Genomic DNA, 24,163 nt, shown 5'->3' with positions numbered 1-24,163 from the left:
ATTGGCTGAATTACTGTAATCTGAAGATTCAAAGGCTTTTTTTTTGTTTCTTACTTGTAGAGTGGTGGGGTGTTCAGTTGGTACTGTACTGTACTGTACATACAGTGTGCACAAGTCCCGTTTTTATTTTGCTCTCTACCTGTAGAGCTGAGGGGTCATTTACTCATAGATGGATAAGGCCTAGTCTATGACCCAGATCACCTAACAGCTTGGCATTGGAAGATACAATGTGTTGAAAGGACATTGAGCAGTTACACCAGCTTAGCCATAGTCAAAGCTGATGGTCTTCTTCAAGTTTGCAATTAATCAAATGCCAGAAAACTTGGAATTTTAAGCTTGGTACTCCCAGTTCAGTGACTCACCATAGTACAAAGTTGTACATGAATGAGATTGCACAGGTGTAGGAGAGGGCATAAGAAAAACTAAGTGGTGTGGGTGCCCTCATCAGCCACTCAAGGATAAATTAGGGCCTTAAATTTGTAATTGCTACCGTAGTCTGTGTTCTGCATAATATGATTGTTGACAGGAAAAAAGCCATACAGTTCTGGATCCCAGGCAAAATGAATGGTTGGCTTATAGTCACAGCCTAGAGGAAAAACAGATCAGGAGACGAGGGCTCTCAGAACAGTAGCAGACTCAGTGTAGGCTCAAGAATGGACACAGCACAAATAACTTCATGGAAGCCTTATTTATGGCCCCTATGCAAAACTCTATAAGTATGCCATATGTCTGACTGATGTGAGTTTGATAGCTGGCCATCACAGAGCAAACATCAAATATAAAAATAGGTTATTTAAACTCCTAATTAAAAATGGTTATATTGGACCAATAATTTGGGAATTTTTTGACATTAGTCTTATTATGCAATTTGACCATTACCAAACCATGTTTACTTGTCTGATGGAAAGCAAAACACTGTGTGTGTGTGTGTGTGTGTGTGTGTGTGTGTGTGTGTGTGTGTGTGTGTGTGTGTGTGTGCGTGTGCGCGCACGTGTACGTGCGTATGTGTGTATGTGAGAGAGGACAGAGAGAGAGAGAGAGATGTGTTTTAATTTTCGAGGATCTTTCTTAAGATTTCCATTTGAAATGTTATTTTAACCTTTACTTTGACTTTAGAGCACACATTTAAAATGCATTTTTACTATGAAATTGCACTACTATTATCTTTTTTTTAAGTTGTACAATGCTTAGGACTACTAAATAAAATATATACATATCTTACCTTTGTTTGTTAAACTTTTCTGAATGCTGCTTTCTTAAATTCTCATGCCAAATGTTTTTTTACTATTTATTTATGAACTGCTGTAGGAAGCCAAAGGCATATGAATTGCCAATTATATTTCTGCCTTTAATACAGTATGTGAATTAGGGTTACCACCTGTCCCACTTTGTGAGGCACAGTCCCTCTTTGGGCAGTTGTGTCCTGACCAAAAATATTAAAAATGGCAAATGTCCTGAGATTGTAGTACATAATTGTGTCCCATATTTCATGTAATAGTTGCATAAAATAGTTATTTCTGTATGTAAAATACCTAAATGTTACCAGAAACATAATAAGCAATTAAACTGCTACAAGAATAAGCTTTCATTTAGGTGAAAAAGTAAAGTTCTATCCTTTGTACTGACCATGGGTATGTGTTGGCCTGTAAAATCTGATGTGTGTCCTGAAAATGTCCCACTTTGGCTATTTGAAAAGGTGGCTACCCTAATGTGAACTGCCTGCTCTATGTCCATGTTCTCAAAATATAGCTTTGAATATCATCTGAAACCTGTTTATAAACACTATCAAATATTGTTTCATGTTTTAATTATTTACCTGTGTATGGATGAAGACAGAATACATTACCTTCTTTTGCTCAAAATTCAACCCACCAAGGATCAGAGCTTTTCCATAGGAAATCAGTGTCAGTGAATTGTGCCAGCAGTGATGCCCTTTTGGGAAGAATTTCCCATTCTTCAAGTTAGTGTGACCATGGAGTTGGTGTATATATCTATACATATATATATATATATATATATATATATATATATATATATATATATATATATGTATATGTATATATATATATATATATATATATATATATATATATATATATATATATATATATATACGTTTTGGGGTGTTGGGGGCTTGGTCTCATACTGGAGGTGTGTGGGGGGCTTGACCCCATGGAAAACACTTAAAAAATGTTTTTTGGCTGAATGTAGTTCAGAGATTCTGATTTTCAGTGATAATCTTATAGGTTCATAGGTTGGTACTAGGCTATCAGCCATAGGGCCTATACAAGTCTAGCCATAACAATTCCCTGGCTATTTCTTCCCACAATATTTACTTCATTGACTCATTGTGGAAGTGTTTTTAATGATTGTTTAATGTTTAGTCTCTTGATTATGATTCTACAACTTTTTCCATGGCTATATCTAATTTAAAGCAGTAGCAAGGGTGGTGCAAATGAGTGACTACCCCTGTAGCAAAGGGGCATCATTGGCAACATAGCTGGGCTGGGGATCAGTCTCTACAAACAGTTTTGCCAATGATTTAAGCAGCAGAAAACATGGGCAAGTGTTGTTAGCTGGACATAAATGCATGGAATTGCAGTCTTTTCATTGTGGGCACATTCCTTGTACATACATGTCAAACTTATTTGTACATAATTTCACATTGCAATAATTTTATTATGTGGCTCACTGGAGTATGATGGCCATAGACAAGGAAGGGTTTGAACTTCTAAATCTGTAAACTAATACTTAAAATTAAAAAAAAATATACTGGGGACAAAGAGCAATGCAACAAATTATAGTGTTCCCCATATTATATGACTTAATATATTATTTGCAGGAAGAACATTTTAAATCAGTAACAAATTGATATAAGAATACTTATGTTAACTTATTGACCTATATAGGGCATTGTTAACTTCATTGAATGGTGGATTCTTGACTTTTTCACAGGCAGACCTCAGAAAGTCTGCACAGAAAATAACTCCTCAGATGGCAACACTCATAACACTGAAGTCCCAAAATGATGTGTACTAAGTCCCTTGCTGTTCACCCTATTAACATACAATTATACAGCCAGGTACAATGCAGACTACATAATCAGTTTTGCTGATGACACAATGGTGGTGGGCCTCATCTGTAACAACAATGAAATAGCATACAGAGATGAGGTGGAATGACTGATTACCTCATTTGGAAATAACAACTTAGCACTAAACATGAACAAGACAAAAGAGATAATTGTGGATTACATAAAAAATTGCAAGGAACATTCTCTCCTCACCATCAATGGGGAAACAGTGGAAAGAGTGAGAAAGACAAAGCTTCTGTGTGTGCACATTGATGAAGACTCGTCCTGGAACACCAATACAAATGTCATGGTCAAGAAAGCTCAACAGATATTGCTGTTTTTGAGAAGGCTGAGGAGAGTGAATCTCACATTGACAGTTCTCACTACCTTCTACAGAGGTACTAGAGAAAGCATCCTGATGAACAACCTCGCAGTATGGTATGGAAGCTGCTTTACCTCTGAGCGCAAATCCCTCCAGAGAGTGGTGATGACAGCCGAGAGGATTATCTAGACCAGCTATCCATGACTTGTACTCATCCAGATGTCTCAGTAGGGCCAGAGGAATAATTAAAGACTACATTCACCCTGCTTACAGACTGCTCCTGCATCTATCATCCAGAAAGTGCTTCCAAAGCACACTTTGCAGAACTACGAGACTCAGGAACAGCTTCTTTCCTAATGCCTTCAGGCTGCTGAACTCTAGTAACAACTATGCCCCATAAAGGCCACCTGGGCCAGTAGAAACTGTAGAAACTTGTCTCAAAGTCTGCATTAACCTGGCTACCAGTCTCATCTGATAGTGCAATATTCACCATGACTGTAACGTATAGGACATTTAGGGTAGTAGCAACTTATAGGCTATCTAGAGTAGTACCAATGCAATAAAATATCTCTTCTTTCAGTGCAATACACATTGCAAATTCATAAATTAACCATAGTGCAATACTCTGAGGTCTATATTGCAATGATCTAATGTTCACAATGCAATACCCAAATGTCTCTTTCTGTGCAAGTATCAGTGCAATGTCTTAACCGAGTACCTGTGCAATACTAAAGTGTCACATGCAAGTAAGTGTTCACAGTGAAAAGTATTAAAATGCATTTCTAATTATGTGCAGTATTAGTCTGTCTACTCTGCATATCCGTGATGTGATAGCTGGGTGTCACATGTGTAAATGTCTGAAAATAGTCTATATGTTGTTTGCACATTGAGTCTTGAGACACAGAATTTCATTCAGTTTTTGCACTTGTGTGATTTCTGAATTACAATAAAGTTTACTTTGACTTTGACTTTGGTATAGCTATTTAACTTGAGCCTGGCTACAGGCTGAATCCTGCAAGTATGGCATACAGTCCTGCGGATGCTGCTCCATCTTGCTGACCCTACTACTGACCCCAGAAACTACTGGTCCATCATCCTGAGGAGTCTCATTTTTAAGGACTGGAGCACCTTATAACAGGCTTGATTAACACTGACATTAAAAGTTTAATCAGGTTTGCTTTGTAGCAATTTAGTTTTGTAAAAGGTAGATACTATCTCCTGAGAAAGTCAAAGAGAACACATTATGTTTTTTCAGACACGTGTGTAAGAAAGCAGAAGACAATCTGGTGAAGAAGATTTGGGACAGACAGAAATAAATCAAGAAGAAACAAGGGCATCCAGCAAATAAATGGATGGATTGTGTGAAAGAAGACCTGTGACAGACAGGCATGACTGTTGAAGAAGATAGCAGGGTGGCAATGAATTATGGGATATAATGAGAGCTGACATGATGCACTGACCCCATGTAGAAAGTGAGAAAAAAGGGGTTGATGATAATAACGATAATGAGACTCTGCCTAATGAACCTGATAAACTTCTTCAAACATGTAACACAATCTGTTGTTAGCGGCTACACTGTATTTATATCCTACCTTAATGATCAAGACATTTGATACGATCCCCCATGATAGCGTAATTAATAAACTAAATACATTACAAGTAGGCGCACATGTGGTTCGATGGACAGCAAAGTCATTAAAAGACTGTATTCATGTGGTGTAGGTGGCAAAGTTAGCATCAGAGAGAATGAAGGTGACTGGAGGTGTCCATCAGGGCTCAATGCTGGTGCCACATGTGTTCATCATTTACTACTCTGGCCTACAGGCTAAAAAACAAGGCCTATGGCTAACCAAGTTTGTAAATAACTATAAACTAGGAAACATTGTGAAATATCCCACTGACATAGAAGCTCTATTACATGAACTTACACTTATAAATGCCTGCTGTATTGAACATGGGCTTAAATGAAACAAAAACCCATATATAAATGTAATTAGAGACCTAGGAACCTGGATTGATAATTTCTTCTCTTTTGATCACAATGTAGCAATTGTTGTCAAGAATTCCTTGTACATGGTACAGCTGATCATTAAGGTAATACCATCCAGATCCAAAGAAACTGTTTTCCCCTTGTGATCAGCATGACTAGATCAATTATAGAATATGTCTACAATGTCCCTTTGAGATGTACCTCACTTTACATATCAAACAGAAAGGCCCCAGGTATTCCTAACAAAGAGGCTCATAGGCCTAAAATACCTAAGCTACCAGAAAATATCGAAAGTATTGTCCCTCTTTTCTGTCTTTTTGACTACTCAGGGACCCAGTAGTTCAGGATCTCTTGCACATTCATACATCAAACAGTCCCACAAAACACAGAGCAAGTGATGAAAACCTGCTCCAGCAGATCAATAAAATAAATTGGAAAGACAGATTTGTTACCGAGTGTATTCCTCACTTCTGAAATGGATTTCTTTTGCAGATAAAGCAGTGTGATGCATTACCTTCCTTCAAATATTACCTGGATAATTGGAGGAATATGTATAAATTCATCCCAGTTTTACTGGCCTAGCCCTCTTTGTGAGTAGAGGTACAGTCTAGGGTGGGAAACGACAAGGCTTAATGGTTGCATCACTCAGTGGCTTGGACTTCCTGCCATGCCTAATATTTCTATAATCAACAACAAGGAGCACCTTGACGACTATATCACAGCTAAGTTTCATTCCCAATGCCACATTACTACTTTCTCTTTTCTAAAAGAAAAAAAGTAGTTATCATACATTAAAGTTCTAAAGAGGAAGGGCAAGCCTGGCTGCAGCTTTTCCTTACAGTATGAGAAACAATATTTCGCAATATGGATATTAAATCCTTATGCTTTTCTGCAGTAAAACCCAGCCACTGGAGATGCACAAGCCAGTGCATTTCTTTGTGCCGGTCCCAAGCCCAGATAAATGGGGAGGGTTGCGTCAGGAAGGGCATCCGGTGTAAAAATTCTGCCACATCACTTATGGCGCAAAAAATTCATATTTCCATACCGGATCGGTCGAGGCCTGGGTTAACAATGACCGCTACCAGTACTGTTAGCCAAAAGGGTGCTGGAGGAAATTGGGCTACTGTTGGCCAAAGGAGAAGAGGAGGGTGAAGGCATGCCCGAGGGCAGGAAGAGAGGAGGAAAGTTAGGAGTGTAACAGTGAGGGTAGGAACTTTGAATGTTGGCAGTATGACTGGTATAGGAAGAGAGCTAGCTGATATGATGGAGAGAAGGAAGGTTGATATATTGTGCATGCAAGAGACCAGATGGAAGGGAAGTAAAGCCAGGTGTTTAGGAAACAGGTTCAAATTGTTCTATCATGGTGTGGATGGCAGGAGAAATGGGGTAGGGGTTATACTAAAGGAACAATATGCCAAGAGTGAAAAATAAAAGGCAGCTGGTGCAAGACAAGAACGACGCTTGGTAGATGGTAAATCCTTTATAAGCAGAAACCTCCAAATCCAGAAAAAAATACAGACAATATTCATCCAAGAAAAACAGTACAAGCAAACACAGCAGTACTAAGCGCTTTTGTCTGGTAGATGACTTGCTCAGAATACAAACTACTGCAATTAGCACCTGTTTAAATACATTGCTTACCCAATCACAAATAAACTGACATAATTTCCCCCCCTTTTTTACAATGCTGCAAATACTTAATGCAAACCATATATAAAGCAATAATACATATAAAATGTTTAAAACTTCCTTAAACAATGTATATAACTAAATAAAAAACATAGATTTTAATTTCAGCAGAGAATATAACGAAATTCTATCATTTAACCCAGGAGTATGATAAGCATCAAGCCTAATTTGAAATTTGAGTTCTACAAACTCCAAATACTCATTCAAGGGTCCCCCACGAGGTCCCAGATCTACTTGTTCCAAAATAAATAACAGGAAGGAGTGGGTAGGTTCACTAACCAAATGTTTATATAATGCATTCTTTTCATTTTTATTTCTGATATCATATAAATGTTGATCAATCCTTAACCTTAGGGCATTCTTAGTTTTACCTACATAAAAACTTGCACAGAATCTACACAAGGCCAAATACACAACCCCTTTAGTGTAACAGTACATTCTTTTTGAACTGGAAATATATCCAACATTTTTGTGCTTGATTTTTTCTCTGTCCGTAATATAGGGGCATTGGGCACACCTCCCACACTTAAAGGTACCACCTTTGTGGGTGTCAATTTTTTGCCTTTCAAACAATCCTTTAAAGGAAGTGTCTCTTTTATAAACCACATGCGGTTCAGTACCAAATTTCCCTGATAATTCAGGGTCAACATCAAATATTTTCCAATATTTGGAAATAATGTTTTTAATGTCGTAAAAATTAGATGAATAAGTAAGAGTAAGCACCCATCCAAAATTTAAAGGTTTAAAGTCATTGTGACTTTTGGTGAACACCTGCCCTAGCAGTGCAAGAAAATGACCATTCATTCTTTTAGTCTTAACTTCATTAAAAATATCTATGACAAAGGTCTCAGGGTACCCCCTCTTACAAAACATGTTTTTTAATATTTCATATTCACTAAGAAAATCAGCAAAATCAGACACCATTCTGGCCAGTCTTACATATTGGCCCTTAACTAGGGCTTTTTTCTGGTGCATTGGGTGTGCGCTTGCATAATGCAATAGTGAATTGGAATAGGTAGGTTTCCTATATAGTTGTGAAACAAAGCAGTTATGTTCAAAGTCTTTCTTGATGGTAACATCTAAGTAGTTAATCAGTTCTACATTACTATTCATAGTAAACTTAAGAAAACTTGTAGTTCCATTAATATAGGTGAAGAACCTCTTCAGGTCGTCCTCACTATCTTTTCAGAACAGGACTATATCATCTAGGTATCGCCCATACAATACCCATGAAGTCCTAAATTCTGAGTTAGTAACAAACAGGTCCTCCCACTGTGCCAAAACAATGTTGGCAAACACTGGAGCACAGCACGCACCCATTGCAACACCCTATTTTTGCTTAAAAGATGCCCTTCAAAGGTCACAAAATTATTGTCTAATATTATTTCCATACATGTTAGTAAAGTCAGAATGGTGCTATGATTAAGTGTTGAATTGGCACATAAATAGTCGTAAAACCATTCAAGGTCAATTTGATGTGGAATAACTGAAAAGAGATCACAAACATCTATAGTGACTAATATGTTACTATCAAAAAACATGTCCTGTTTAACTTTAGTAAGAAAGTCCCATGAGTCCCTAATCCCTAATGATTAGGGACAATATGCCAAGAGTGTTTTAGACGTGAAGAGAGTGTCTGACACAGTGATGTTTATGAAGCTGGAAATTGATGGTGTAATGATGAATGTTGTTAGCGCATATGCTCCACAAGTTGGGTGTGCGATGGATGAGAAAGAGAAATTTTGGAGTGAGTTGGATGAAGTTGTGGTGAGTGTACCCAAGGGTGAGAGACTAGTGATTGGAGCGGACATTAATGGGCATGTTGGTGAAGTGAACAGAGGGGATGAGGAAGGGTTGGGTAGGTATGGTGTTAAGGAGAGGAATGCAGAAGGTCAGATGATTGTGGATTATGCGAAAAGGATGGACATGGCTGTGGTGAATACATATTTTAAGAAGAGGGAGGAGCATAGGGTGAGGAGGAAGATGCACACAGGTGGATTATATCCTATGTAGGAGGGCCAGTCTGAAGGAGATTGGAGACTGTAAAGTGGTGGCAGGGGAAAGTGTAGTTAAGCAGCATAGAATTGTGGTCTGTAGGATGATGTTGGTGATCAAGAAGAGGAGGAGGAGTGTGAAAGCAGTGCCAAGGATTAAATGGTGGAAGTTAAAAAAGGGTGATTGTGAAGTGGTGTTTAGGGAAGAGTTAAGACAAGCACTGGGAGGCAGTGGAGAGTTACTGAATAGCTGGGTAACTACAGCAGAACTAGTAAGGAAGACTGCAAGAAAGGTGCTTGGTGTGACATCTGGACAGAGGAAGGAGGACAAGGAGACCTGGTGGCGGAATGAGGAAGTACAGGAGAGTATACAGAGGAAGAGGCTGGCGAAGAAGAAGTGGGATTGTCAAAGAGATGAAGAAAGTAGACATGAGTATAAGGAGATGCGGCGCATGGCAAAGAGAGAGGTGGCGAAAGCTAAGGATAAGGCATATGAAGAGTTGTATGAGAGATTGGACACTAAAGAGCGAGAAAAGGACCTGTACCGATTGGCTAGACAGAGGGACAGAGCTGGGAAAGATGTGCAGCAAGTAAGGGTGATAAAGGATAGTGAGGGAAAGGTACTCACAAGAGAGCAGATTGTGTTGAGTAGATGGAAAGAGTATTTTGAGAGGCTGATGAATGAAGAGAATGAGAGAGAGAGAAGGTTGGATGATGTGGGGATAGTGAATCAGGAAGTGAAACAGATTAGCAAGGAGGAAGTAAGGACAGCTATGAAGAGGATGAAGAATGGAAAGGCTGTTGGCCCAGATGACATACCAATGGAAGCATGGAGGTGCTTAGGAGGAATGGCAGTGGAATTTTTAACTAGATTGTTTAATGAAATTTTGGAAAGTCAGAGGATGCCTGAGGAGTGGAGAAAAAGTGTTTTGGTACCTATCTTTAAGAATAAGGGTGATGTGCAGAGCTGCAGTAACTACAGAGGGATAAAATTGATCAGTCACAGCTTGAAGTTATGGGAAAGGGTAGTAGAAGCTAGGTTAAGAAGGGAGGTGATGATTAGTTATCAGCAGTATGGTTTCATGCCAGGAAAGAGCACTGCAGATGCAATGTTTGCTCTGAGAGTGTTATTGGAGAAATACAGAGAAGGTCAGAAGGAGTTGCATTGTGTCTTTGTAGACTTGGAGAAAGCATATGACAGGGTGCCTAGAGAAGAGTTGTGGTATTGTATGAGGAAGTCGGGAGTGGCAGAGAAGTATGTAAGAGTGGTACAGGATATGTACGAGGGTAGTGTGACAGTGGTGAGGACTGCAGTGGGAGTGACAGATCCATTTAAGGTGGAGGTGGGATTACATCAAGGATCAGCTCTGAGCCCTTTCTTATTTGCAGTGGTGATGGACAGGTTGACAGATGAGATCAGACAGAAGGCCCTGTGGACTATGATGTTTGCAGATTACATTGTGATCTGTAGTGAGAGTAAGAATCAGGTTGAGGAGACTCTGGAGAGATATGCTCTAGAGAGCAGAGGAATGAAGGCTAGCAGGGCTAAGACAGAATATATGTGTGCAAATGAGACGAAGGGTAGAGGAATGGTGAGGATGCAGGGAGGAGAGTTGGTAAAGTTGGACGAGTTTAAGTACTTGAGATCAACAGTTCAGAGTAATAGTGAATGTGGAAGAGAGTTGAAGAAGAGAGTACAGGCAGGGTGGAATGGGTGGAGAAGAGTGTCAGGAGTGATTTGTGACAGACGGGTACCAGTAAGAGTGAAAGGGAAGGTCTACAAGAGGGTAGTGAGACCAGCTATGTTGTATGGGTTAGAAACAGTGGCATTGACAAAAAGGCAGGAGTCAGAGCTGGATGTGGCAGAGTTAAAGATGTTAAGATTTGCACTCAGTGTGACTAGGATGGATAGGATTATGAATCAGTATATTAGAGCATCAGCTCATGTTGGACAGTTTGGAGACAAAGCAAGAGAGATGAGATTGCGTTGGTTAGGACATGTGCTGAGGAGGGATGATGGATATATTGGAAAAAAGATGCTAAGGATGGAGCTGCCAGGTAAGAGGAAAAGAGGAAGGCCTAAGATAAGGTTTATGGACGTGGTGAGAGGACATGCAGGCAGTTGGTGTGACAGAGCAAGATGCAGAGGATAGGAAGAAATGGAAAAAGATGATCCGCTGTGGCGACCCCTAATGGGAAAAGCCGAAAGATGATGATGATGATGTTTTTCTGCAGTAATAAAGCAAGAAATTCATACTTTATTAAACATCTGAGAGCTTTTAAGATGTCCAGCAATTTCTCTACTAAACTGAATATCAGAACAGTGTTCTGTCATAAATAACCATAATATTGAAAACTTCAGAAGAAAATTGTGCTTTAAAACAGTAACACTTAGAGTTCATTTGACAGGACAGTCCCCGAAAAGAAACTAAAAAACAGGCTCATTCACAGCTTGAAAGAGATCCCTGCAGCCAGTTTTATCCTGGCCTGTGATAATGCCTTATTGGTCTATTTATTCTTTCCCATCCTCATGACAGCTGAGATACTACTGAAAGCCACTACCTGAGGCAGTACCTTACATGCTCCCACATAGGAACATGTCTTTTGGCTTCTCTACACCATGGCACCTGTTAACAATAGCAGCTACCTGCAATACCTTTACACTCCTACAGAGGACAGTTGTGCAACAGTTGTAACACATCCATTTCTCAGAGATGGGTGAACTGGCAATGGTAAGTCACTTCCATCTTTTCCTGGTGTTGTTCTTCTAGCACCTAGGCTAACTTATTACAGTGTGGTTGAATGGGGCATAGTCAGGGCATTATCAAATTACATCACACCAATACAAAGAAATTTTTTTTATCTTGCTTGTTCAAGGACAATGCATCCAAAAGCTTGTTTTCTAGTAAAAATATTTGTAATATTACTTTAGAGCTATTTATCTGGTTTACACATATTGCAGGACTGTTTTTGGATTTGGCTTTTCTTTCATGTTGAAATTTTACTTTAGTCTAACCAGTTCTGGTATTGGTTGGAACAGCTATATTGATTTCCTTAGTATAGCTACATTTCTTTTTCTGGAAGAGCTTTCAGTGTTCCCATTTCATCCACACATGATTGTGGAAGAACATTTGTTCAATATTTATGTCCAATTTTTTTTTTTAATATTACCTTTTTGGGCATAAAGCTTTCTGTCTGTCTGTCTGTTTGTTTATCTTTCTATCCCCCTCCATCTTTGCTTTTCTTTGTTTCTACAATGGTTCACCAGGAACTGATTAAAATGTAATAGCCAATCAGTGTCTGTAGTGATTAGGTATAAATGAATTGTCGCTTGTCTTCTGTTATTAATTTTTTTTTGTATCAAAAGGCCAGATTATAGATTCATTCAGTCGTTCTATAAAGTCTTTTCTGAGCAATCACTATGAAAAAGGCAAAAAAGTAATCCTGAATTCTATTACAGAACACAAATACACAGAAACACAGGTACTTTGGAGAATTGCCAGCACAACTTTGAAATGTAGCAAGAAAGCAGGGCCACTGGTAAAAATCTATGCAGACACAGGGAAGACATCTACAGCTCACTCATAAATCAGGTCAGCTGGGAATTGAACTGCAGAATAAAGTAACAAAGTACTGTTGAGCAGCAGCAGTTGATTCCTTATCACTTTGCTACGCATGTCTAGGTATTAGTGTTTTTTTATTATTTATGTATAGCCTTACTATGTGGTTTCACAAGCTAAAGGACTTGTGAAAACAAAAGTAACTTTCTGCTCAGCATAGATAATACTTAACTTTTTCTCATCCAGTTTTATATTTTGAGACTCCTGCATACAATGCACATATAGTTTCATAATGACCTTATCCTTAAGGCCACTGAATAACTCCTGTACTTTTTAGTCACCAAATATTTCCTTTACCTGTGTATCTACAGCCTGTTTTAACAATGATTAGTATACCTGGCCAGAAACTGATGCAATGCCTTGTAGAGCAGTGGGCTGTCCAGTTCCTAGAAATTGTAGATCCCCCCAAAAAATAATTAAAATTTGCCTGTGATTCAACAATACATCCATGTTAATCATTTTCATGTTGACATACAGTAGTGCTACTTCGAGCATGTGGAAAATCATGTCTGGCCACTGCTACACTGGATTAAAGTGGAGTGGCATTATGGAGACCCTTGTTTTAAACTGCAGAGTAGCTGTTCATTGGTATAGCTTTGACAGGGCATCTGTTGAGTATATGTAAGTCCTGTGACTCTGCAGACCCTGAGAAATAAATACACAGTGAAAGATAATAAGAAAAAAAAGCTGTTTGCAGAGGAGGCAAGGAGGAAGTTATAACTGGTAATGTACACATCTCATGTCGGGTTGGCTTGTAAGTATATGATACACTACATTTTTTTCCAGCAAGTTTCCAATTTCCATTAATATGACATATTATTGATGTGACTAATGTTAATTGTTTTATTTATTTATTTAATTTTATCATAAATTTAAAATCCTGCATTTGTAAATGATGCCAAGGCCCTTTGTCAGGTAATTGCCACCTAACCATGCATTTATACTATTAATGTTAAATTATTCTCCTAGGTTTATGTATCCAGACCTGAAGCAGTGATGTCTGGCAGTTGCATGGGTGCGCCATTTGCGATTATTTCATACAAACTGTAATAAAACAGATCTATATGAGCAGGACCTTTCCATAAATATTATGGGAGCAGAGATCGGAACAAAGGACCATATAACTTTAAGTGGTAGTAGTCCATTGCTAGAGGAGGCTGCTAGGCCATTAGCTCAGTGCATTTTTGGGTACCGGTCTCTTATGCTGAAATATTTAATAATATTGCAGCAGTAATTGTCAAGATAAACCAGTATAAATAATGATGGAGACAATAGTATCAGAAACATGAAAACATTAGTTTCATTTAAAATGCATTCAGGGAGCAGGAAATTATTTTAAAATCAGACCTCTTGCCATTTCATGCACGTAAAATGGGGTTTGCAGTCCATTAGAAAGATAGCTGAAAGCTGCACAAATATTTATAACATATTTATATATATGATAATAGGCTCTATTATTGTATGTGTATTGTGTGAATAGCACATAACTACACAGTAGGACAAACCAGATATTGCTTATTATCATTTCAATTAGTTATTTTTTTGTTTTTGGTTAACTGTTTTATTATTAACAGTGGGATTGACAGCTCACAAGCATTAATTAGATTCACAGTACATTTATAACTATCTTTATGCAGGGCTTATATTTTCACACCAAAGCTTATATATGTACTTATAAAGATTGCATAGTGATAGCATATATTTTATTGTGTGCATATATAAGCAGTAGCTGTAAATAGAAGTAACTCATTCTGAAACCCTGCAGTTATAGAGTTAAGTACGTTTGTGAGTGTTATATATGCTTCTTCACAGACTGGTTCACTAACACCAATACTGCAGTTTTGTGGGCAGAAGAGAACTAATGCAGTGGCCATATTGTCTTACAGACCATAGCAGCATAGAAAGACTCCAGATACCTATTACATTTTTCCAAGCGTCACTGTGCATTTGTCAGAACCAAGAAGGGTTATTAACTTAAAAAATTGAGTCATATATCCTAATATCATGGCTATTAAAAGGTTTTCCATACCAGGTATGTTATATATACCCCTGGCTCTCAAAAGATGCACTCACTCTTATGAAAAAAAGAGACAGCACTTGGAAACAATGGAATAAGACTAAATCACCTTCTCTTCTCCAAACCTATAAACAACTACATATTCTAGCTAAAAAGAAAAACACATCGATACAGATAAGAAAAAAATTCTACTCCAATGCCCAACTCACCCATAGGTCTAACCCCAAAAACGTTTGGCACTCTGGTAATAAGATCTTGCACCTAGGCAACCCTTCTACCCCCAAACAATACCCCAACAGCCCCCCTTGAAATTGCCACTCTACTAAATTCATACCTCATTGAATCTATTCACAAACTTACCTACAATGGTCAGAACAATAACCACATACACCCCACTCCACATTTCACCAATACTCCCTCTTAAACACTCAACCCCATCCTGACATCTTACATCAAATCTCTGCTGCTTAAGCTGAAGCCATGCTCCCCTCTTATGACAGCCTTCTCCCCTCTTTCTTAAACTAGCCCCTCATTCAGTAGCCTACCCCATCTCTATCCTGATTAATAGATCTATTCAAGAATCCACCGTCCCAGATATATGGAAATCATTCTTTGTCACTCCATTACACAAGGGAGGTAACAGCAATGAACCATCCAACTATAGACCTATTGCAATTCTCTTTCTGCTATCTAAACTCTTTGAAAAATCCATTCACAGACAGCTTAAGTACCTTCTAGATAATAACCTCCTAACCCCTATACAGCATGGCTTCAGACCCCATCATAGTACACCTGCTGCCCTACTGTCCTTTACTCAACCATTGCCGAAGCCATGGACAAAAATTTACTAGTTTCTTGCCTCTTTCTTGACCTTTCTAAAGCATTCAATACTGTATAACACTCCAAACTTCTTGATAAACTATTACAATTCAACTTATCTCCCTCTACTATTAAATGGTTCACTAGCTATCTCACTAATAGACAACAATCAGTAAGATGGCAGGCTACCTGCTCCCCTTACTCCCCTTACTTACCAATCCAAACTGGGGTGCCTCATGGTTTGATTCTTGGCCCTCTTGTTGAGTCTTTCGGCTTTTCCCAGTTAGGGGTCGCCACAGCGGAACTCCGGTCTGCTAATGATTGGTAGTTGATTTTTACGTGCCAAGTTACCAGCCCTGATGCACAACCTTCAGCATTGGTACGCCCATTCACGCATGTCTCCACGCAGAAGATGCTCTAGCTGAGAATCGAACCAGACAGATTCTTGGCCCTCTACTCTTTAATATTTTCACAAACCAACTGCATACTTCCTGTACAGCATCCTCCCTGACACAATATGTGGATGATTCTACCCTTATTACTTGTTCTGACAGTTTCTCTAGCCTCCTCTCTACTACTTAACATATCTTTCTATCTGTAGAAAAATGGCTACCCGACAACCAACTAATTCTAATTCCCCACCAAAAACAAAGCTACTAGTCTTTTTTCCAAAAACCCTCTCTTAATCTCAAAACAACCATCACCATTTCTTCTCTTGACAATACCATCATACAACCTGACCCATATACTAAGCTTTATGGTGTCATTATCGACGACCAATTCAAATTTGATACACATATTTAGCAGTGTATCAAAAAGACCAATCAAAACTCGCCCTACTCTATAGACATAAAAAATACCTAGCCCCTGACTCTAGGCAGAAACTAGCTCAGGCCTTCCTCCTTCTGTGTCTACTTCATACCTCCTCCATCTTTTCACATCTACGATCTACCCTTTTGACTAAACTCTGTCAATCATGCTATAGTGTTGCAAGATTTGCTCTCCAAACCAACAAATCTCATCACTGCCATGCACTAAAACAACTCCAGTGGCTTGACTTCCCCAGCACTTGCTTCACTCCCAGCTGCAAATGACTCATACTCTACTCTTAAAACCCCTTCCCTGTCCTGCTGTATCCTCACTAATATCATATTATACCCTCTCCCAGAACTCTCCGCAGCTCTGACCAGCTCCTTCTGGACACATATAAATCAAACAAAAGCATTGGTAAACTTTTCTACAAATATAGTATTTCCCATGCATGGAACAAACTCCCCCTTAACATCCAAATGATTTCTAACAAAAATTTATTTAAATCCAAACTTAAAACTTTTCTCCTAAATGCCAGCACCTGTCACTGCAATGATCCCACTTAAATCCCACCTTACCACCTTACTACCTTGCACACTTTTAACACCCACTTATTGCAAGTGTCCTATCTCATTTGCATCTCTTTCTCTTGTTGTTGATTAAAAAAAATTCTAACTCTTGTACTGCATGTTATGCACATTATTACAATGTTCTGGTAAACTTCATTCTCAGGCCTTTTGTAAATTTGTTCTCATATAAAGCATATAACTGCAATGTTTGCATAAAACTTAACTTTCAGGTGTTTTTTTTTCTTTTTTGTAACTTTGTAATAACTGCATGGAGCTTTTCTTCTCAGGTCTCCACTGAAAACGGGCCACTGGCTCAGTTGGACTAACCCAGTTAACAAATGACAAATAATGTGGTCCTGTGAATGACAAAGTTGGCTATTAACTCAGTGAAGTGGCACAGAGACCCTGTAATATAGCCAGATGGACTCCCATGCATACCATGGTAGCCATGTAGCAGCCACATTTGTTCTTTAGTTCTTTATCCAACTAATATGCATAGTTTAGCAATTACCAAGAGTATTTAAATCCATCTAGCAAAAATTGGATATGGCTAGATATCCATGTTGCTGACAGGCTGTAGCACAGGTTTCAAGACAAGCCAAATCAGCAAATATCTGGATTCTTGATAAAAAAGTAAAAGAAAAAGAGGAGTGCTAAAGCATTCCATTCTGACTGGCTGAGAACATTTACAACATGTTTTTTCTAGAATCTTAGTTAATTGTTTATCCATAGAAGCTCATCATTCCAATTTTATTTCAAAGACTTCCATGACAGGAATTTGCAAAGGTCTTTTTAGTGTATTACGAAGACCAAGGTTTCTCATTCATTAGGACACCTTGAGAAAAAAGATTCTCTTCCTAATGATGAAAATCTTTTTCATTTAGATAATGTATACCCATTATATTTCTATTCCTGGGCTCCAAAGGTGCCAAGGCTTGCGACATGAACTTGGAACTTTTTAGATATGAGAAAACAATAATATTTATTGCACCTCTACATTATTCCTTAAAGGAGCAAAAACTTGAATAGTTTCCTAGCTGGAAATTTCTAAAGCGGACTTTAATGGAGAGGTGACAGTTACTATTTACTGAACTTTGTTAACCGTATAGATGGAGATGGACTGGTTCAAGGGTGCTTTGGAGCAGTGGCACTTTCCAGTCAGTAAAGAAACAGTATATTATAGAACACAAATAATTGTATAAGCTAATACTTACTATGGTAGCCTGTTAATATAGAAGCAGATTTGCAGATGATTAATCTCTCTTTCGGCTTCTCTCATTAGGGTCACCACAGTGGATCACCAGTAAGTAGATTGATTGGCGATGGGATTTTTATGGTTTTGAGTTGCCAGCCCGGTCCCCAACCTTCATAGAAGGCACATGCACACTCACCTACCTGCATGTCTTTTTTTAAGACTCACTCGACCACAGGGAGGACATGCAGACTCCATACAGAAGGCATTCTAGCTGAGAATCGAACAGGAGAATATTTTGCTGTGAGGCGACAATGCTAACCGCTGAATCACCGCACCCCTCCCCACCACAAAAGGCCCCACTCAAGAACCTGCACATCAGTATCATGTGATCAGCAGTCACCATTTTCAACAGAAAATTCTGTACTACTGGTATGGTTAAAAGAAAGTGTAGCTAGTTCTGGCCATACATTTATACATGCTACATGCATACATATATTTAGGTTCATAGGCAAGTACTAGATGATCAGTTTGCAGACCATTACAAGCCTAGCCAAAAAATAAAAAAAAAATAAAAAAAAAATGTTTAGAAGTTACCACTAGCTTCAGAGCAGGCAAGACAAGTTAGACCAGGTAAGAATCTAAAAATTCACATCCAATTATCTAGGTTGACCTCAAAAGTGACAAAGGTGCTACCCTGCTTGACACATAGTGCAAGTTTGTTCCAAACCTGAGGGATATGTTGGGATATGAATCTGTCACACCAACATGCTTTATTTATCTGCTGATGATGGCATATTTCCTTTAACTCAGTATCTGAAGTACCATTATATCTGAGAAAAAATAAGAGGTCAAATAGAGTTTGATAGTTCACAGTTCCAAACGCTAGACACAGATCTCCATGGAGGAGTCTGTAAGAGACTAATTACAGAGAAAGATCTGACAGTTTCTCCTGATGGTTAAGATTTTTGAGGCCGCTAATCTTTTTACTTATGAATCTCTGAGGTCTTTCAAGTTATGTGATATGTTTAGGCAAATACATACCAAAAGGTACATTATATTCAATAATGAATCTGATAAGATATGAGTAAAGAGAAATTAAGACTCCTTTGGATGTAGTGGAGATGCCACTGGAAATTAGATGAGGCAGATAAAAGGCTTTTTGAACTTATGTGAAGACATTATGGTCAAATGATAAGGAATTATCAACAAGAGTACCTTTATCCCTTACAACAGTGACTGATTGTAGTGGGTTCAAGACCTATATGGTAAAACTGATGTTTACCAAAATGAACTATGCTTCATTTGTTTTACATTTAATTTAAGATTATTGTACTAGCACCAACTTACTGTACAGATATTCAGGCATGAGTAATAATGCCCTTCGAGCCTGCTAATATATAAAAACGGTCATCTCATAGTCACTGACCAAGTTGTTCTTAAAATATCTAAACTATCTAAACTAGTGCTAGCTTTAATATAGTTTAGCAGTCTTCTCCAGTCATTAGCTACACTGTCTCACAGAACCAATTAATACATTTCTCATTCCTACACAAGCTGTACAGATGCTGTCCAATGCTTTTCTACCACTCTTCGATAATCTCAAGCATTCCCAGATGTAATTGTTTCTAAATGCCCTATATACCCGAATAAGGGCTCCTTTTAAGTATCTATATGTGACACTATACAGATGTGTTTATTTTAATCTTTCAGAATATCTTAAACTTTCACATCAGTGATTGCCCCTGACATATTTCCACTGTACTCTGTTCAGTTTACTCATGCTAGTTTTCTTATAAAGTTTCCATGTTATTATTGCATACTGTAGTTTGGGCCTAATGTAACTTACAAATACTGATTTTATCTTTTCTGATTTCGTAGATTTTATAAATAGTTTATACAGCTTATAGTTTAATGCCTATCATTAAACAGTTTGGTTGATATGATAGAACAAACACAAAGTTAGATTTACCCGTATACGCAGACTCTTAAATGAATTACCAGTTTCAATCACTGTGTGCTACATTAAATATTCAGCCTTCAGTTTTTGTCTCCCAAATCTCATATGGTTAGTTTTTAATGTATTAATCATCATATTATTCTGCTGTACCTGAACAGTCATACTTTGTCTTTAACAGATAAAATCATTTTTCCCATTTTTAAGTCATATGAATAGAGTGTAGAACACCTCAAATATGGTTACATTCATTACCTCATAAACACAGGGTACAGGGTATGATTCTGACCTTGTGTTATTGGCTAGGCTTAAAATGGACCTTCAGGGCAGTGAGCATGAGGATAGTTTGACTGCCATGTCACCGACTGACTGCAGCACAAGGGAACTTTTGCTAAAACTGCTTTCAGTGAAGAACAACATTTGCCTTTTCTCCACTTATGTGCAGCCTTGGAGTTGGTATATATAAATTAGAGGGTGGGGGTCTGGGGGAGGAGGCTTGTCCCTTGCAGAAAAAAAAATTTCTGCTGTTCACTGAAAGGGGCTTTCAGTGAGTATTTTTCACACTATTGTCTTTCAGGGTAATATTGTGAGGTAAATAATCGGGTGGCCACGGTGGTGCAGCCGCCTCACAGCAAGAGGTTCTCCGGTTCAGTTCTCGGCTGGGGTGCCTTCTTTGTGGAGTCTGCATGTCCTTCCTGTGGTCGCGTGGGTTTTCTCTGGGTGCTCCAGTTTCCTCCCACATTCCGAAGATGTGCAGTAGGTGGATTGGGCACTCTAAATTGGCCCTAGGGGTGTGTGTGTGTGTGTGTGTGTGTGTGTGTGTGTGTGTGTGTGTGTGTGCCTTCTGTGGAAGGTTGGGCATCGGTCTGGCAACTCAACACCATAAAACTCCACTGCCAACAGGGTTGCCAGATTTCCAGCACCCCAGGTAGGGACAAAAAAAAAAGAAGGTCTCTCATGGCAAGTGAAGACCAAAAAAAAAAAAAAAAAAGGTCTTTAATGCGGAACACAGTTCCACATTAAAGAACTGAGCTCACTCAGTAGCTCTGCACTAAACACGGAGCTTCTCGTGTTTAGTTCCGCATTCAACACGAGAAGCTCCGTTTTTAGCGATTTTTGATTGGCCCGTATACCGGCATATGGTCCAATCAAAATCGAAACGGAGCTTCTTGTGTTTAATGTGGAACACAAGAAGCTCCGTGTTTAGCAATTTTTGATTGGCCCGTATGCCAGGTATACGGGACAATCAAAAAAAAAAAAAACAAACAAACAAACAAAGCGGAGGCTGGCCGGGATTTTAACCGGCAGGGCGGGACTCGGGATCAGGCTGCTGATCTCGGGACAGTCCCGCCCAAATAGGGACGTCTGGCAACCCTGACTGCCAATCATGAGCGGACAGATGATCTGCTGTAGCGACCCCTAACCAGGAAAAGCCGAAAGAAGAAGAAGAAGATTGTGAGGTAAATAATCACAAATCCTTTAAATCCTAATAATGTTACTTGAAATTGATCTTGCCATCCATATGGCTTTTCATCATCAAATCTGGGAAGATCAGACCATATTCCTTAAGGTCTATCCCATATATATATATATATATATATATATATATATACATATACACATTTATATGACATCCCCTTATCAACTATTTCTTAAGTAGCTCAACAACTTGGCCGCCATTTACTGCAGTAGATAATATAAAATTACAGGTGGACCTCTGCAGTATGAGTTAGTCAATGCTATGCCACCTATTTCTGCAGACCATTCCATATGCTTCGGCCCCAGTTTTCTAATGTTGTTAAATACAGACATGATGAATTAACTCAGAAAATACTGCTTTCTGTTTGTGGCAAAACACCAAGAATGAATGATAAGGAGGATCATTGTGAACTAACGGCATGAATGCAAACCAGATATGGTTGAATAAGTATTCCAAGATCTGCCAAATAAAATGTAGTTCTGTTAAATGAAAAGTCATTACAGAAGTAAACTGGAAACACACTAGCAATATAAAATCATCAGTAGTATATCTGACTTCAGCTCAGGATACAGAAATGAGATTTCAAATTTACTGATAATCTCAAATGGTCAAAAGAATGTAAATATACACAAATCAAAATAATGTTTCAATTTGTACAAGCATGCTTGAGCAGTTAAATCAAAACGTATTTTTCTTATACAGTCTGCTGATAAGTTGTATAACAATACATTAAAATGCATAAAAGTACTATGTGTGTAATTAGGAATATTTAAAATTAGTTATAGTAAATTTCCTATTGTGAAGTTCACTTAGAATTCTACTACATGATATGCTTAAATGTAATTTAATTTAGTTGCCATTAAGACTTGTCAGCTATTTAAGATTTTATAGTGAATTTGTGCATTACTGATTATGGCGTACAGAATAAAACTTATTTCTTCTTGCACCAGCTCCACAGATTTCAAACTTGCCAGCCTCACTCACACTTAGGGACAGCATCCAAGGCAGTATCAACATCCTTGTATCAGATGTTTACCCAGAGAATGCAGCTCAGATTGAGTTTTGTGATGGTATCCCTGGTGAAAAAATTGTGAACACTACCAAAAAAGGACAGGATGGGAACTTCACAATTAATGCAACTGTATATTTTACTGCAGCAATTTCTCATAACCAGAAAAAGTGCACCTGCAAAGTAACCCATGCCAATCTCGCCCATCCATTATTTACCAGCACTATTCTGGATGTACAGTGTAAGTAAAAGTTGTTGTTTTAGAGGTTGATGAAATGATTCATTTTAAATTCAGCATGCTTCATTCTTATGAAAAAATATACTGCTTTTGACAAGTCATGATAAATTCTGGAAGTCAAATATAGGAAGTTTGTTCATTTATCTGCATTTGTTTACAAGAAATGCTGACTAGGAAAACATCCCTTTTCAGTGAAGATTTGGGGAAAAGTTCTAGTAAAGTACCATAAATTTAAAAATATAATGTACAAGTACAAGAATACAGACTTGCGAAATGCAATGGAATTCTTTTTTTTTTTTTTTTGTAATTTCATGTTATAACTTCCATTCATTTTAAGTCTTCTTCTGAACTCATCTGTTTACCTGTTGGAGTTGTCACCCTTTCAGGTGAGGAGAACCCATTAGTCTATAAAGACTTGTGGAACAGTAGGGCATGTAGTCTGAGACTGTGAATCCATATTGCAGCAACTTACACTGAATCAGTTCTGCGCAACATGGACATGTTGTTACATTTAAACTGAATTATGGAGAAACTCTGCTTCACATGGAAAGGGAGTATGTTCCAGAGGAGGAGTATCCTCTGGGGATACATACCTCTCTCTATCTGCTTGCACATATGGTACACAATAATACATGCCTGTAAACACAGGCTTATCAGACTCATGATCTCCTGCAGTAAGAACAACTGAATTGACTGTCAGTCTGTCAGACAGAGATGGAGAAAGAGAAAACAGTTAAGCTTAAATCGTAAAGATAGAAATTAATATATATATATATATATATATATATATATATATATATATATATATATATATATCAGATTGATGGATAGATAGATAGATAGATAGATAAATAGATAGATAGATAGAAACAAAAATGTCCAACGTGTTGGGTATTATACAGAATTATACAATGACCCCCCCCAATCAATATTCCAAAACATGCATGCTGATTGGTCAGCGTCTCTGTTGTAAATCAGACTTATACTAGTCGCCCAGACTTTTTCCATTAGTATAAGTCTTTTTTTTTTTGTTAGACAGCAATGGAGAATGGAAGAGCTCCGTTTCTGTAATCTCGCTATGTTAAATGGGTTTGACATAACGAGATAGCTTAAAAACTAGAAACAAAGATCTTCCTTTCTCTGTTGCTTTTTTTAAAGCTGTCTCGCTATGTTAAATTGGTTTAACATAGCGAGGCAGCTTTATAAAAAGCAACGGAGAAAGGAAGACCTACGTTCCTTTTTTTAAAGCTATCTCGCTATGTTAAACTCTTTTAACATAACTAGACACTTTTAAAAAGCAACGGAGATCTTCCTTTCTCCATTGCTTCCACACACAGCTCTGATGTACTGCGTAAGCTTACGCATGCACAGTACATCAGAACTG

General features: G+C 38.2%; 1 protein-coding gene across 1 annotated transcript in view; it reads left to right on the top strand.

The window, feature by feature from the left end:
- The window catches only part of LOC122799998 (cell adhesion molecule 1-like), an 886,925-nt gene that overhangs the window by 157,888 nt on the left and 704,874 nt on the right, over window positions 1-24,163 (top strand). Inside the window, exon 2 of the mRNA XM_044069450.1 lies at window positions 22,483-22,782. Within this exon, the coding sequence (XP_043925385.1) occupies window positions 22,483-22,782 (300 nt within the window). The remainder of the gene's footprint in view (window positions 1-22,482; window positions 22,783-24,163) is intronic.

This window comes from Protopterus annectens, chromosome 4.part0, assembly GCF_019279795.1.
Source record: "Protopterus annectens isolate FY-2018-M chromosome 4.part0, PAN1.0, whole genome shotgun sequence".
In the NCBI taxonomy this organism is placed as follows: domain Eukaryota; kingdom Metazoa; phylum Chordata; order Ceratodontiformes; family Protopteridae; genus Protopterus; species Protopterus annectens.
The sequence above is the reverse complement of the archived record's forward strand: the minus strand, read 5'-3'. Positions and strand labels throughout refer to the sequence as shown.